The 13,410-nt window shown below is 46.2% G+C and overlaps 1 protein-coding gene across 2 annotated transcripts in view; it reads left to right on the top strand.

The window, feature by feature from the left end:
• Window positions 1-12,329, top strand: part of gars1 (glycyl-tRNA synthetase 1) — a 43,715-nt gene extending 31,386 nt beyond the window's left edge. For both annotated transcript variants that reach the window (XM_067968418.1, XM_067968427.1), the window contains exons 13-17: window positions 1,152-1,237; window positions 6,332-6,441; window positions 7,103-7,196; window positions 9,973-10,163; window positions 12,014-12,329. In XM_067968418.1, coding sequence (XP_067824519.1) covers window positions 1,152-1,237; window positions 6,332-6,441; window positions 7,103-7,196; window positions 9,973-10,163; window positions 12,014-12,130 — 598 coding nt within the window. In that variant the 3' untranslated portion in view covers window positions 12,131-12,329. The remainder of the gene's footprint in view (window positions 1-1,151; window positions 1,238-6,331; window positions 6,442-7,102; window positions 7,197-9,972; window positions 10,164-12,013) is intronic.
• Window positions 12,330-13,410: the final 1,081 nt, after the last annotated feature.

Raw genomic sequence — 13,410 nt, 5'->3', positions numbered from 1 at the left:
TAGTCCATTCAGGGGTGATGGCAGGAAGCACTTCTTCACACAAAGGGGAGTGGAAATCTGGAACTCTTTCGCCCCCCCCGCCAAAAAAGCTGTTGAGGCTGGGGGTCAATTAAAAATTTCAAAACTGAGATTGATCGATTTTTGTTAGGTAAAGGGTATTAAGGGTTACGGAACCAAGGTGGGTAAATGGAGTTAAGATACAGATCAGCAATGATCTAATTGAATGGCAGAACAGGCTCGAGGGGCTGAATGGCCTCCTTCTGTTCCTGTGTTCCTTAAAGAAGGACCGGCTTGGCCACCCGTGCAGAAGCCTGAGTAAAATAGGGACCGGCTGGATCTGGGCTGCTTTTCCGGCGGTTAAGTAACACGGGGCATTTTAACTGCCCGCCCGGTTTCTGCCTGGCGGGTGGGTTAAAATCAGCCCGTGTGTCTTTGAGCAAGGTGGTCGTTCGTCCCATCAAAGTGAATGGAAATCGTGATTTCGATTTGGCCATTAAACTTTGTACCTTCTGCCAGTTTGGAGCTGGCCTGCTGCTCACTCTACTGAAGCAGCATCGATGATACTTGTGGGCGAGTCGCACTCTTAACTAGCGTTTGCTGTGTGCCTGTGAGAAATTTTTCAAAGAAGGCAGTGAACTACTTGAAACACGAACGAGCGCTTCCCGAATTCCCCAACGTTACAGTCCCGATTTCAAAGCAGAATGCCTTAAGAAGGTAGGAATGTACACGGTGAATACTCAGTTCACCGCCTACATCCCTTCAGTTGGGTTTTCCCATCGGATGCCTGTCCCAGCTCCCTCTTAAAGTGACTGTTGTGCTCAGCCCCGATCGCTCCCCTGGGCAGCCCATTCCAAACATTCGCCACCCTCTCGGTGATAACTCGGAGAAATACAAAAACTGTTACGTGTTCCCCGGAAAGGAGGGGGGAGTAAGATAACACCGCATTCCGCTGGCACTGGTCTTTGTCGGTGGGAGCTGTGCAGAGGCCCCAGTGCCTGTGGGGATCGAGCCCGTTTGTGAAAGTCTCACCTCACGCTCGCTGCACAGGCACCGTGAAATATTTCTCATCCCTGTGTGGTGGGTATTTGTTAACTATGTTTGAAGTGTGAGAGGCTGATGTCGCCTTACCCCTTTTCCCCATTCCTCCCCAGGGAGTTCACTTTTGAAACAGAAGGGAAAACCTTCACTCTCAATAAGAACATGGTCGGAGTGAAAAGGTTTCAGAAGACTTTACACGGTCAGTGGCTTTCTCTCCACCTGTACAGCTGTGTGTTTTTATTTCCAAATTAATCCTGTTCAAACTGTTTTTCTCAACATCTCTTTCTCCCACACAAATAGGTGTGTCAGTTCCTTTGGTGTGAATAGTGAGTGCCTGCTAATACAGCATTCATTATTCCTGGTCCTCTTTGTTAGTAATGTTTTGCTAGTAAGTATTTTGCAAAGGTCCCTACTTCTCAAACCTGTTATATATTAAGTTTTGCATATAGAATAAACTCACTAAGTGTCACACTTCACATGGCGCACTACAGACCATAGAATGATACAGCACAAAAAGAGGCCATTGGGCCCATCGTACCTGTGCCGACTCTTTGAAAGAACTATCCAATTAGTCCCATTCGCCTGCTCTTTCCCCATAGCCTTGCAAATTTTGCCCCTTTAAGTATTTGTCTAATTCCCTTTTGAAAGTTACAATTGAATCTGCTTCCACCGCCCTTTCAGGCAGCGCATTCCAGATCATTACAACTCGCTGCGTAAAAAATTTTTTCCTCATGTCGCCTCTGGCTCTTTTGCCAACTATCTTTAAATCTGTGTCCCCTGGTTACCGACCCTTCTGCCACTGGAAATAATTTGTCCTTATTTACTCTTATCAAAACCGTTCATGATTTTGAACACCTCTATCAAATCTCCCCTTAACCTTCTCTGCTCTAAGGAGAATAACCCCAGCTTCTCCAGTCTCTCCACGTAACTGAAGTCCCTCATCCCTGGTACCATTCTAGTAAATCTCTTCTGCACCCTCGCTAAGGTCTAGTGTGGTGCCTAGAATAGGCCACAATACTCCACCTGAGGCCTAACCAATGATTTACAAAGGTTTAGCATAACTTTCTTGCTTTCGCAGTCTTCGCTTCTATTTATAAAGCCAAGGATTCAGGGTGCTTTTTCAACAACTTTACATTGAGTTACATTGAGCCTACAGCACAGGAACAGGCCATTCTGGTCTATGCCGGTGTTTATGCTCCACATGAGCCTCTTCCCTTCCTACTTCATCTAACCCTATCAGCATATCCTTCTATTCCTTTCTCCCTCATGTGTTTATCTAGCTTCCCCTTCAATGCATTTATACTATTCGCCTCAACTACTTCTTGTGGTAGTGAGTTCCACATTCTAACCACTTTCTGGGCAAAGAAGTTTCTCCTGAATTCCTTATTGGATTTCTTAGTGACTATCTTATATTTATGTCATCTCGTTTTGGACTCACCCACATTTTCTCTACGTCTACCCTATCAAGTCCTTTCATAATCTTAAAGACCTCTATCAGGTCACCCCTCAGCCTTCTCTTTTCTAGAGAAAAGAACCCCAGCCTATTTAGTCTTTCCTGATAAGTATATCCTCTCAGTTCTGGTATCATCCTTGTGAATCTTTTTTGCACCTTCTCCAATGCCTCTATCCTTTTTATAATATGGAGACCAGAACTGTGCATAGTACTCCAAGTGTGGTCTAACCAAGGTTCTATACAAGTTCTCTGCTTTTCAGTTCTTTCCCTCTAGAAATTGGCTGATCTGTGATCTAACTCCATATACCTGCCTTTGGCCCATATCCCTTAATACCTTTGGTTGCCAAAAAGCTAACTATCTCAGATTTAAATTTAGCATTTGAGCTAGCATCAGTTGCCGTTTGCGGAAGAGAGTTCCAAACTTCCACCACCCTTTGTGTGTAGAAATATTTTCTAATCTCACTCCTGAAAGGTCTGGCTCTAATTTTTAGACTGTGCCCCCTACTCCTAGAATCCCCAACCAGCGGAAATAGTTTCTCTCTATCCACCCTATCCGTTCCCCTTAATATCTTATAAACTTTGATCAGATCACCCCTTAACCTTCTAAACTCTAGAGAATACAACCCCAATTTGTGTAATCTCTCCTCGTAACTTAACCCTTGAAGTCCGGGTATCATTCTAGTAAACCTACGCTGCACTCCCTCCAAGGCCAATATGTCCTTCCGAAGGTGCGGTGCCCAGAACTGCTCACAGTACTCCAGGTGCGGTCGAACCAGGGTTTTGTATAGCTGCAGCATAACTTCTGCCCCCTTGTACTTTAGTCCTCTAGATATAAAGGCCTGCATTCCATTCGCTTTATTGATTATTTTCTGAACCTGCATGCCACTTCAATGATCTATGTACCTGAACCCCTAAGTCCCTTTGGACATCCACTGTTTTTAACTTTTTACCATTTAGAAAGTACCCTGTTCTATCCTTTTTTGATCCAAAGTGGATGACCTCACATTTGTCTACATTGAATTCCATTTGCCACAGTTTTGCCCATTCACCTAACCTATCAATATCCCTTTGTAATTTTATGTTTACATCTACACTGCTTACAATGCCACCAATCTTTGTGTCATCGGCAAACTTAGATATGAGACTTTCTATGCCATCATCTAAGTCGTTAATAAATATTGTGAATAATTGAGGCCCCAAGACAGATCCCTGCGGGACTCCACTAGTCACATCCTGCCAATGTGAGTACCTACCCATTATCCCTACTCTCTGTCGCCTTTCACTCAGCCAACTTCCTAACCAAGTCCGTACTTTTCCCTCTATTCCATGGGCTTCTATCTTAGCTAACAGTCTCTTATGTGGGACCTTATCAGATGTCTTCTGGAAGTCCATATAAATAACATCCATTGACATTCCCCTGTCCACTACTTTAGTCACCTCTTCAAAAAATTCAATCAGGTTTGTTAAAGGCAAATCGTGTTTAACTAACTTGATTGAGTTTTTTGATGAGGTAATGGAGGGTTGATGAGGGTAATGCAGTTGATGTGGTGTATATGGACTTTCAAAAGGCGTTGGATAAAGTGCCACATTCTCGGCTTGTCAACAAGATTGCGGCCCATGGAATAAAAGGGGCAGTGGCAACATGGATATGAAATTGGCTAAGTGACAGGAAACATAGGGTAGTGGTGAATGGTTGTTTTTCGGACTGGAGGGAGGTATACAGTGGTGTTCCCCAGGAGTCAGGACTAGGACCACTGCTTTTTTTGATATATATTAATGACTTGGACTTGGGTGAACAGGGTACAATTTCAAAATTTGCAGATGTCACAAAACTTGGAAGTGTAGTGAACAGTGAGGAGGATAGTGATAGACTTCAAGAGGATATAGACAGGCTGGTGGAGTGGTTGGACACATGGCAGATTAAATTTATCGCAGAGAAGTGCGAAGTGATACATTTTGGCAGGAAGATCGAGGAGAGACAATATAGACTAAATGGTACAACTCTAAAAGGGGTACAGGAACAGAGAGATCTGGGGGTATATATGCACAAATCTTTGAAAGTGGCAGGGCAGGTTACGAAAGTGGTTAAAAAAACAAACGGGACCCTGGGCTTTATAAATAGATGTAAGGAGTCTTACAACACCAGATTATAGTCCAACAGCTTTATTTGAGATCACAAGCTTTCGGAGCTTTCCTCCTTCGTCAGGTGACTCACCTGACGAAGGAGGAAAGCTCCGAAAGCTTGTGATCTCAAATAAAACTGTTGGACTATAACCTGGTGTTGTAAGACTCCTTACATTTGTCCACCCCAGTCCATCACCGGCATCTCCACATCATTTATAAATAGAGGCATAGAGCACAAAAGCAAGGAAGTCATGATGAACCTTTATAAAACACTGGTTCAGCCACAACTGGAGTATTGTGTCCAGTTCTGGGCACCGCACTTTAGGAAGGATGTGAAGGCCTTAGAGAGAGTGCAGAAGAGATTTACTAGAATGATTCCAGGGATGAGGGACTTCAGTTACATGGATAGACTGGAGAAGCTGGGGTTGTTCTCCTTGGAGCAGAGAAGGTTGCGAGGAGATTTGATAGAGGTATTCAAAATCATGAAGGGTTTAGATAAAGTAAATAAAGAGACACTGTTCCCATTGGCAGAAGGGTTGAGAACCAGAGGACAGAGATTTAAGGTGATTGGCAAAAGAACCAAAGGCGACATGAGGAAAAACCTTTTTTGCAGTGAGTGGTTATGATCTGGAATGTACTGCCTGAGGGGGTGATGGAGGCAGATTCAATCATGGCCTTCAAAAGGGAATTGGATAAATACTTGAAGGGAAAAGATTTGCAGGGCTATGAGGAAAGAGCAGGGGGATGGGACTAATTGGATTGCTTTTACAAAGAGCCAGCACGGGCTCAATGGGCTGAATGACCTGCGCTGTAACCATTCTATGATTCCATCTTAATATTACTTACTTCCCTTTTTTCTATTGCCATTATGTTATCTCTAATTAATGCAGCTATTCTACCCCCTCCTTCTTCCTTCCCTGTCCCTTATATCCTTTAATATCTAATTGTTCTTTATGTAGCCATGTTTCAGTTATCCCTACTGCATCTGGCTCCTTGCTTCGAATTATTGCCTCCAGTTTCCCAGTTTTGTTTCGGATGCTGTGCTCATTGCTGTACAGGCAATTTAATTTGTTCTTAATAATTGTTCCCCTCACTTTATTTTTAACAGTCATTTTGTACTCATGTTCTATAAATTGATCAACTTGACCAGCCACCTTTAAAGATTTGTGGATGTGAATTCCCAGTACAAAGTTACTTGTAGTTTGGAACAAAGGAACAGTAGACAGGCAGCCGCCCCCCAGTACCGTGATCACTGGTGACCTTACCCTTGATAAATGTCACGTGTAAACCGTGTTATCACTTGGCCTTTTGTATATGTGAATATACTTCAAAATATGTGGGTGAAACGGTCACCACTACAACAGACTCATTTATATCACGTTTCATAGAGCTTCACGTACAGTGAATTACTTTGAAAATGCAGTGACACACGCAGGCAAAGGTGACAGTCATTTTGAGTACAGCAAGATCCCGCAAATAGGAGTGAGATGAATGTATTTGTTCAAGTATAACATCACAAGTGGGACTCTGTTGCTGTTTCTGAAACGAACCGTATTGAACCGATTATTTTGGTTTCCACTCACCGACAGTGGGTAACGTGCTAAAAGTTTGTGCGGGAGTCTGTGATAAGCAGGTTTAACCCCCACCCCAAGCTGCACTTTCTCGAGTTTCACTTTCTAACACTAATGAGCTTTTATTTATTTTTTGGTGCTTTAGTTGAGGAAATTACTCCCAGTGTGATCGAGCCGTCCTTTGGCATCGGAAGAATCATGTACACTGTGTTCGAGCACACCTTCCACATCCGGCCAGGGGACGAGCAGAGAACAGTAAGTCTGCACTTCCTCCCTGTGCGTCCTTTAGTGCGCCGGCGTTCGCGGGGGGGGGGCGGAGGGAGGGGGGCAGAGAAGCGAGGCCGTGGAGAGGTTTAAAACACGAGGATGAGAATTTTAAATTTGAGGTGTTGGGGGTGGGGGGAAGCGGGAGGCAGTGTACGTCAGCGAGGACAGGGGCAGCTAGGTGAACGGCACTCATTGTGGAATAGGATATGAACAGCAGAGTCTCAACTGAGCTGAAGTTGAAGCAAGGGAGTGGGATTAGTTGGATAGCTCTTTCCACGAGCTGTCCCTGGCACGATGGGCCGAATGGCCTCCTGCGCTGAACGATGCTGTGATTCTAAATATGCTATAATGTGTAAATGTTGCACCGACATCACGTTTAGCAAATAAGCAGAATGAAAATCCCAGTGTCGGGAGGGGAATCTGAGAGAGGATTGCGATCGGGATACGAGGTTAGGATCAGATCAGCCACGATCATATTGAATGGCGGAGCAGGCTCGAGGGGCCGATTGGCCTACTCCTGCTCCTATTTCTTATGTTCTTATGGGAACGCTGAAATGTCATGGAGTGCAACTTTGAAGCTGAATGGAGGTCCCCTGTCCTGTCTGTACGATGCAATGTATCACACTGTTTCTTTAATTTCTCCCAACAGTACTTCAGCTTCCCGGCAACTGTGGCTCCCTATAAATGTTCTGTGCTCCCCCTCAGTCAGAACCAGGAATTTGCTCCATTTGTGAAAGAGCTCGGTGAGTAGTCGGTGTTTAAACACTCAGTGATCAAGACAAAGTAGCGACTCAATTCACGTCAGCTCGGTTAGCGTCCGAAAGAGATCTTTCAGTCTTTTTGTCTCTCCGATGTTGGTCGCCCTGCTGCGTGTTTCCACTACAGTTTATTTTTTGGTTGTTATTTTGCTATCTGGTTTCTTTTTACCCCCCGACATAATGATACGGGCTGTTTGATGCAGGGGGAGGGGAAGGGGGTGGGGGGGAAAACGGAAAGAAGAAAGAAGACTTGTATTTATACAGCGCCTTTTCACAACCTCAGGACGTCCCAAAGTGCTTTACAGCCAATGGAGTACTTTTTGATGTGTGATCCTAACGTAGGAAGCTCTGGTCACTGTGGTTGTGGCTGGGATCTAACCCACCTGGCTAGACCTGTGAATTACATAGAATGTACAGCACAGAAACAGGCCATTCGGCCCAACAGGTCCATGCCGGTGTTTATGCTGCACACGAGCCTCCTCCCTCCCTACTTTATCTAACCCTGTCAGCATATCCTTCAATTCCTTTCTCCCTCATGTGTTTATCTAGCTTCCCTTTAAATGTATTTATACTATTCACCTCAACCACTCCACGCAGTAGCGAGTTCCACATTCTAACCACTCTCGGGGTAAAGAAGTTTCTCCCGAATTCCCTATTGGATTTATTAGTGACTATCTTATATTCATGGCCCCTATTTCTGGTCTCCCCCACAAGTGGAAACATCTTCTCTCTGTGAGAATGTCGGCGTCACGACACAATACGGCAGCAGCAGGGCTCTGGGCCGGCACGTTGACCTTTCATCTCCAGGACTGACCGGATCCACGGCTCGGTGCAAGGGTCCTGCGTGACCTGAGATGAGAAGAAAGAACTTTTAATTGATCTATTGCCTTACAATGTCTCAAAAGCACTTTGTTCGCAACCATTGTGCAGTTATGTGGGTGCCAGCCAGTGGCTCAGTGGGTAGCACTCTCGTCTTTGAATGATGAGGTCGCAGGCTCGAGCCCCACTCCAGAGACTTGAGCACATAATCTAGGCCGACACTCCCAGTGCAGTACTGAGGGAGTGCTGCACTGTTGGAGGTGCCGTCTTTCGGATAAGACGTTAAACCGAGGCCCTGTCTGCGCTCTCAGATGTACATAAAAGATCCCATGGCACTACTTGAAGAGCAGGGGAGTTCTCCCCGGTGTCCTGGGCCAATATTAATCCCTCAACCAACATCATTAAAAAAAACGATAATCTGGTCATTATCACATTGCTGTTTGTGGGATCTTGCTGTGCACAAATTGACTGCCATGTTTCCTACATTACAACAGTGACTACACTTCAAAGTACTTCATTGGCTGTAAAGCGCTTTGGGACGTCCTGAGATTGTGAAAGGCACTATGTGAATGTGCGTCAGTATTCCTTCTTTATTCTAAATGTGGCAGAGCACAGCAAGATCCCACAAGCAGTAATTAGTGAACGCCCAGTTAATATGTTTTTGGTCATGTTGGTTGGGGGATCAGCAGTGGCCAGGACAACTCCCCTGCTCCTCTTTGAATAATGATGTTTTACACTCAATTGAACAGGCAGATGGGGCCTCGGTTTAACGTCTCCTCCGGAGTATGGCACCTCTGACAGTGAAGCATTCCCTCAGTACTGCACTGGGAGTGTCAGCCTGGATTTATGTGCTCTGGAGTGGGGCTTGAACCCATAACCTCTGACTCGGAAACGAGTGTGATGCCCACTGGGTTAAGACGTTCAAGGCTGATGGGTGCAAGTCTATAGCACTAAACTGTTGCTAGTTGGAGACTAAACCGGCAGTGCCCGTCTCATTCAGGTACAATTATGGCCAATGTCAGAACTGCAAGGGGACTGGGATAAAGGTGGGGGGCATAGTGGAGCGAGCTTTTACCTGCATCTGACACTGGTCGCAGACTATGAGAAAGGATCCGATTCCCCAGCACTGACAATCTTAAAGAATGGGAGAAATACACTAAATAGACAGCAAATTTAAACAAAATGTTCTTGGGGCACTTTCTGCTATCGAAGACATGACACCAGTTGTGTAATTATGAATACTGGAGGACCCAGAGCGTGCTGAGTTGTGAGAGAGGTGATGTCGGTCATTAGATCCCTGTTATGGTGGAACTGATTCCATATCCCAGGTTCACTGCTGTTCCTATGATATGTCTAGCCCTTGGGGTTGAATCTTTCCCCTTTGTGAACAGGAGGCTGGCTGTTTACAGGCTCCATCACCACATAGAAGGACAAGGACAGCAGGCACATGGGAACACCATCACCTCTAAGTTCCCCTCAAAGTCACGCACCATCCCGACTTGGAAATATATCACCCGTTTCTTCATCGTCGCTGGGTCAAAATCCTGGAACTCCCTTCCTAACAGCACAGTGGGAGAAACTTCACCACACGGACTGCAGCGGTTCAAGAAGGCGGCTCACCACCACCTTCTCAAGGGCAATTAGGGATGGGCAATAAATGCTGGCCTCGCCAGCGAGTCCTCCCAGGATAGGTGAACCATAGAGGGATCAATAAGGTCTTGGGATTGGCCCTGGTCTTTGCGGAATTAGGCGAACTCAACCAGAACACTGTTATGGGGGGGGTGGGGGCTACAGTTAGCCTCAGTGTACCTGGGGATCTCTCCCGAGGAGGGAGGGAGACTCCTGGAGTGGGTGGGGAACGAGGAAAACTATCGTGCATCCGTTGCGTTCTCTGATTGGATGGGTGACCCTCCGTTAATGGCACCGTCTGTCCTCTCCGCAGCTGAAGCACTGACCAAACACGGCGTTTCCCATAAAGTGGACGACTCCTCCGGTTCCATAGGGAGACGGTACGCGAGAACAGACGAGATCGGCGTAGCTTTCGGCATAACCATCGACTTTGACACGGTCAACAAGGTGCCCCACACTGCCACGCTGAGGGACCGCGACTCGATGAGGCAGATCCGGGCTGAGGTAGGAGCAAAGAGCACGTTTGCTCTTTTAACCCCCCTCCTTCCCTGGGTGCGTACTCATTTTGAAACAACAGCAAGGGTGTGCAGATATCAGGACCCCAGTGTTGGCTTTGATTGCAGAGTGTGGACAGGAGAGTATTGCATAGAATCTACAGCACAGAAACAGGCCACTAGGCCCAACTGGTCTATACCGGTGTTTCTACTCCACACACAAGAACATAAGAAGCAGGAGCAGGAGTAGGCCATACAGGCCCTCGAGCCTGCTCCTCCATTCAGTAAGATCATGGCTGATCTTTGACCTCAAATCCACTTTCCTGCCCACTCCCCATAACCCTTGATTCCCCTAGCGTCCAAAAATCTATCGATCTCAGCCTTGAATATACTCAGTGACTCAGCATCCACAGCCCTCTGGGGTAGAGAATTCCAAAGATTCACCACCCTCTGAGTGAAGAAATTCCTCCTCACCTCAGTCCTAAATCGCCCACCCAATCGTCCACGAGCCCCCTCCCCCTCTTAATGACCTCTTCCCACCCTGTCCCCGTGTCCCTCTATTCCCTTCTCTCTCGTGTATGCATCAAGCTTCCCCTTATATGCATCAGTGCAATACGTGGGCAGCACTAACAGGTGGGAAGTGCACTTTGGTCCAGTCCCTGTGGACCAATTCAACAAGACAACCAATACAGTGGCAGTCAGCAATTTTAATAATCAAGTAGAACTAGTTACACAGTAACAAGGCAGTAAGTACAAAAGATGGGTATCACCCCAATCTTTTGGCAAGCATGTGTTCAAGTTGTCTGATCCTTTGTTCTGGTTATCCTGCCCAGCGCCTCCCCCTTTAAGGCCGTTCTCTATATAACCTTCCAACTCCATCCCACATCCACATGACCATGACACAATCCACCCTCAGCCACTCAGTGGCACTCTAGCCAATTGTACCCATATATGGACTTGCTTCCATTTTGTTGCCCCCTGATTTTCAGCAGTTACAATTTTAGGCAAACTGCAGTAAGTCAGTTTAAGATTACGTTCCCTGGGGTTCAGTTGGGTTGTTGGGGTTTGAGCCAGGCTGTTGCTTGTGAGCTGTTTCCTTCCCGGCTTGTTGCCCTCCTGCTTTCTCCTGCTGGTTTAGTTGTTGGGGAGACTTCTACCCCTGTTTTTAAAGCTGTTTTCCGCCCCGTCCTCCCATTGCCCCATTTTTCAGTTCTCCCTGGCCACAAACTGTCTGCGGCCGAGAGGGTGAAGTTGGGTGAGCTGTGAGCCCCGTGTCTGTGTTCCTGGTACAGTAACGAGAGAATGAGCAGTCCCCGCAGCTCCCCCCCACCACCCCGAGGCCTCAGTGACTTTACCCAGTGATTAGCCGGGCCGTTACAGACCAGGACCGTCCCACAACTGAGCAGCTTGGTTATCTCAGTACCAGCTCATCTAAATCAGTAACCACAAAAACTCTGGTGTTTCCGGAGCTCCACTCAAAACCTCCCCGAGTCTGTCATTATGCCTCTCACGTGTGCTCTGTTTCCTAACTTCTTAACCAAGTCCGTATCCATAATTCTACTCCCAATTCCTGCAGCTTTAAGTTCGTCTAGACGTCTCTGTGGAGTAATAGGACACACCGGATGGCTGAAGTGATTCCTCACACAGAGCGAGCTGCTGGTGTTTGGCCAGGATGTGGAGTAGTTGGACACTGAATGGCATGCAGAGCGCGCACACACACACGCACACAGGCTTAGTTCCACACCGGACGGTGTATTTCATAAATGAGGCAGCTTAGAAGCAGCCATGATTGGGGAGACTAATCCTAGCAGGACCCCCAAACTATTCACCTTTGTACATTGTATATATTTTTTTTGACAGGTTTCAGAACTGCCCCAAGTTGTCCGAGATTTAGCCAACGGTTCCCTGACCTGGGCTGATATCGAGGCCAAGTATCCCTTGTTCGGTGGGCAGGAAACCGGCAAGAAAGAAAATTGAAGGTCGCCTCACAACATCTCCCTCTCCCGTCCTCTAACAGCCCAGACACAATGAGCTGCGCTGTTAATACTAGTAATACAGGCCTGGCTGAAAACACATCAAAGAACTGGTGACTGTTATACCTGTGGAATGCCAGCCCATCACCGCAGGGTTATGGAAGAATTTAACGAGATTCTCTGCAATAAAGTCTGAAAGTGAACTGGCTGCTTGTTCTTTCTGCTGCACCAACCTCCAGCTCAAGAGGGTTTATTTTTACAACCGAACGTCTGGACCGCAATTTGTTGGTACACTCAGAAACTCTGAACAGTTCACTGACTACCTACAGTGGGGGAGGGACCTGAGCAGTGTGTTGTCTCTGTTGGGTAATGTCAGTGAATAACTTGGGGGGTCCATAGAGTGGGGGACACCGTCACCATCAGTCAGAATCCTCCCACTCAACTTTGGATCCACATAATTCCACGAAAATAACCCTCACCAAATGGAACTAATATTTCCATGTACACTTTTAAAGTTTAGAGAATAACTGATACGCACGAGTATAGAAAGATGGATAAAGGATCTAATCGAAGGGTTCAGATGGTTTATATATAGAATAACGGGTACCCGGGAGTTAGTTACAGACTGGAATCTAATCGAAGGGTTCAGATGGTTTATATATAGAATAACGGGTACCCGGGAGTTAGTTACAGTCTGGAATCTAATCGAGGGGTTCAGGTGGTTTATATATCGAATAACGGGTACCCGGGAGTTAGTTACAGACTGGAATCTAATCGAAGGGTTCAGGTGGTTTATATACAGAATAACGGATACCTGGGAGTGAGTTACAGACTGGAATCTAATCGAGGGGTTCAGGTGGTTTATATATAGAATAACGGGTACCCAGGAGTGAGTTACAGACTGGAATCTAATCGAGGGGTTCAGGTGGTTTATATATAGAATAATGGATACCCGGGAGTAAGTCACAGACTGGAATCTAATCGAGGGGTTCAGATGGTTTATATATGGTTCAAAAAAGGGGTCTAAGGATATACATGACCGCTACAGGCCAGTCAGTTTAACCTCCGTGGTGGGGAAGCTTTTAGAAACGATAATCGGGGACAAAATTAATAGTCACTTGGACAAGTGTGGATTAATATAAAGGAAAGCCAGCACGGATTTGTTAAAGGCAAATTGTGTTTAACTTGATAGAGTTTTTTGATGAGGTAACAGGGTTGATGAGGGCAATGCAGTTGGTGTGGTGTATACGGACTTTCAAAAGGCGTTTGATAATAGGCTTGTCA

This window comes from Heptranchias perlo, chromosome 2 (genome assembly GCF_035084215.1).
Source record: "Heptranchias perlo isolate sHepPer1 chromosome 2, sHepPer1.hap1, whole genome shotgun sequence".
NCBI lineage: Eukaryota > Metazoa > Chordata > Chondrichthyes > Hexanchiformes > Hexanchidae > Heptranchias > Heptranchias perlo.
Note: the sequence above shows the minus strand (reverse complement) of the source record. Positions and strands in the feature narration are given on the sequence as shown.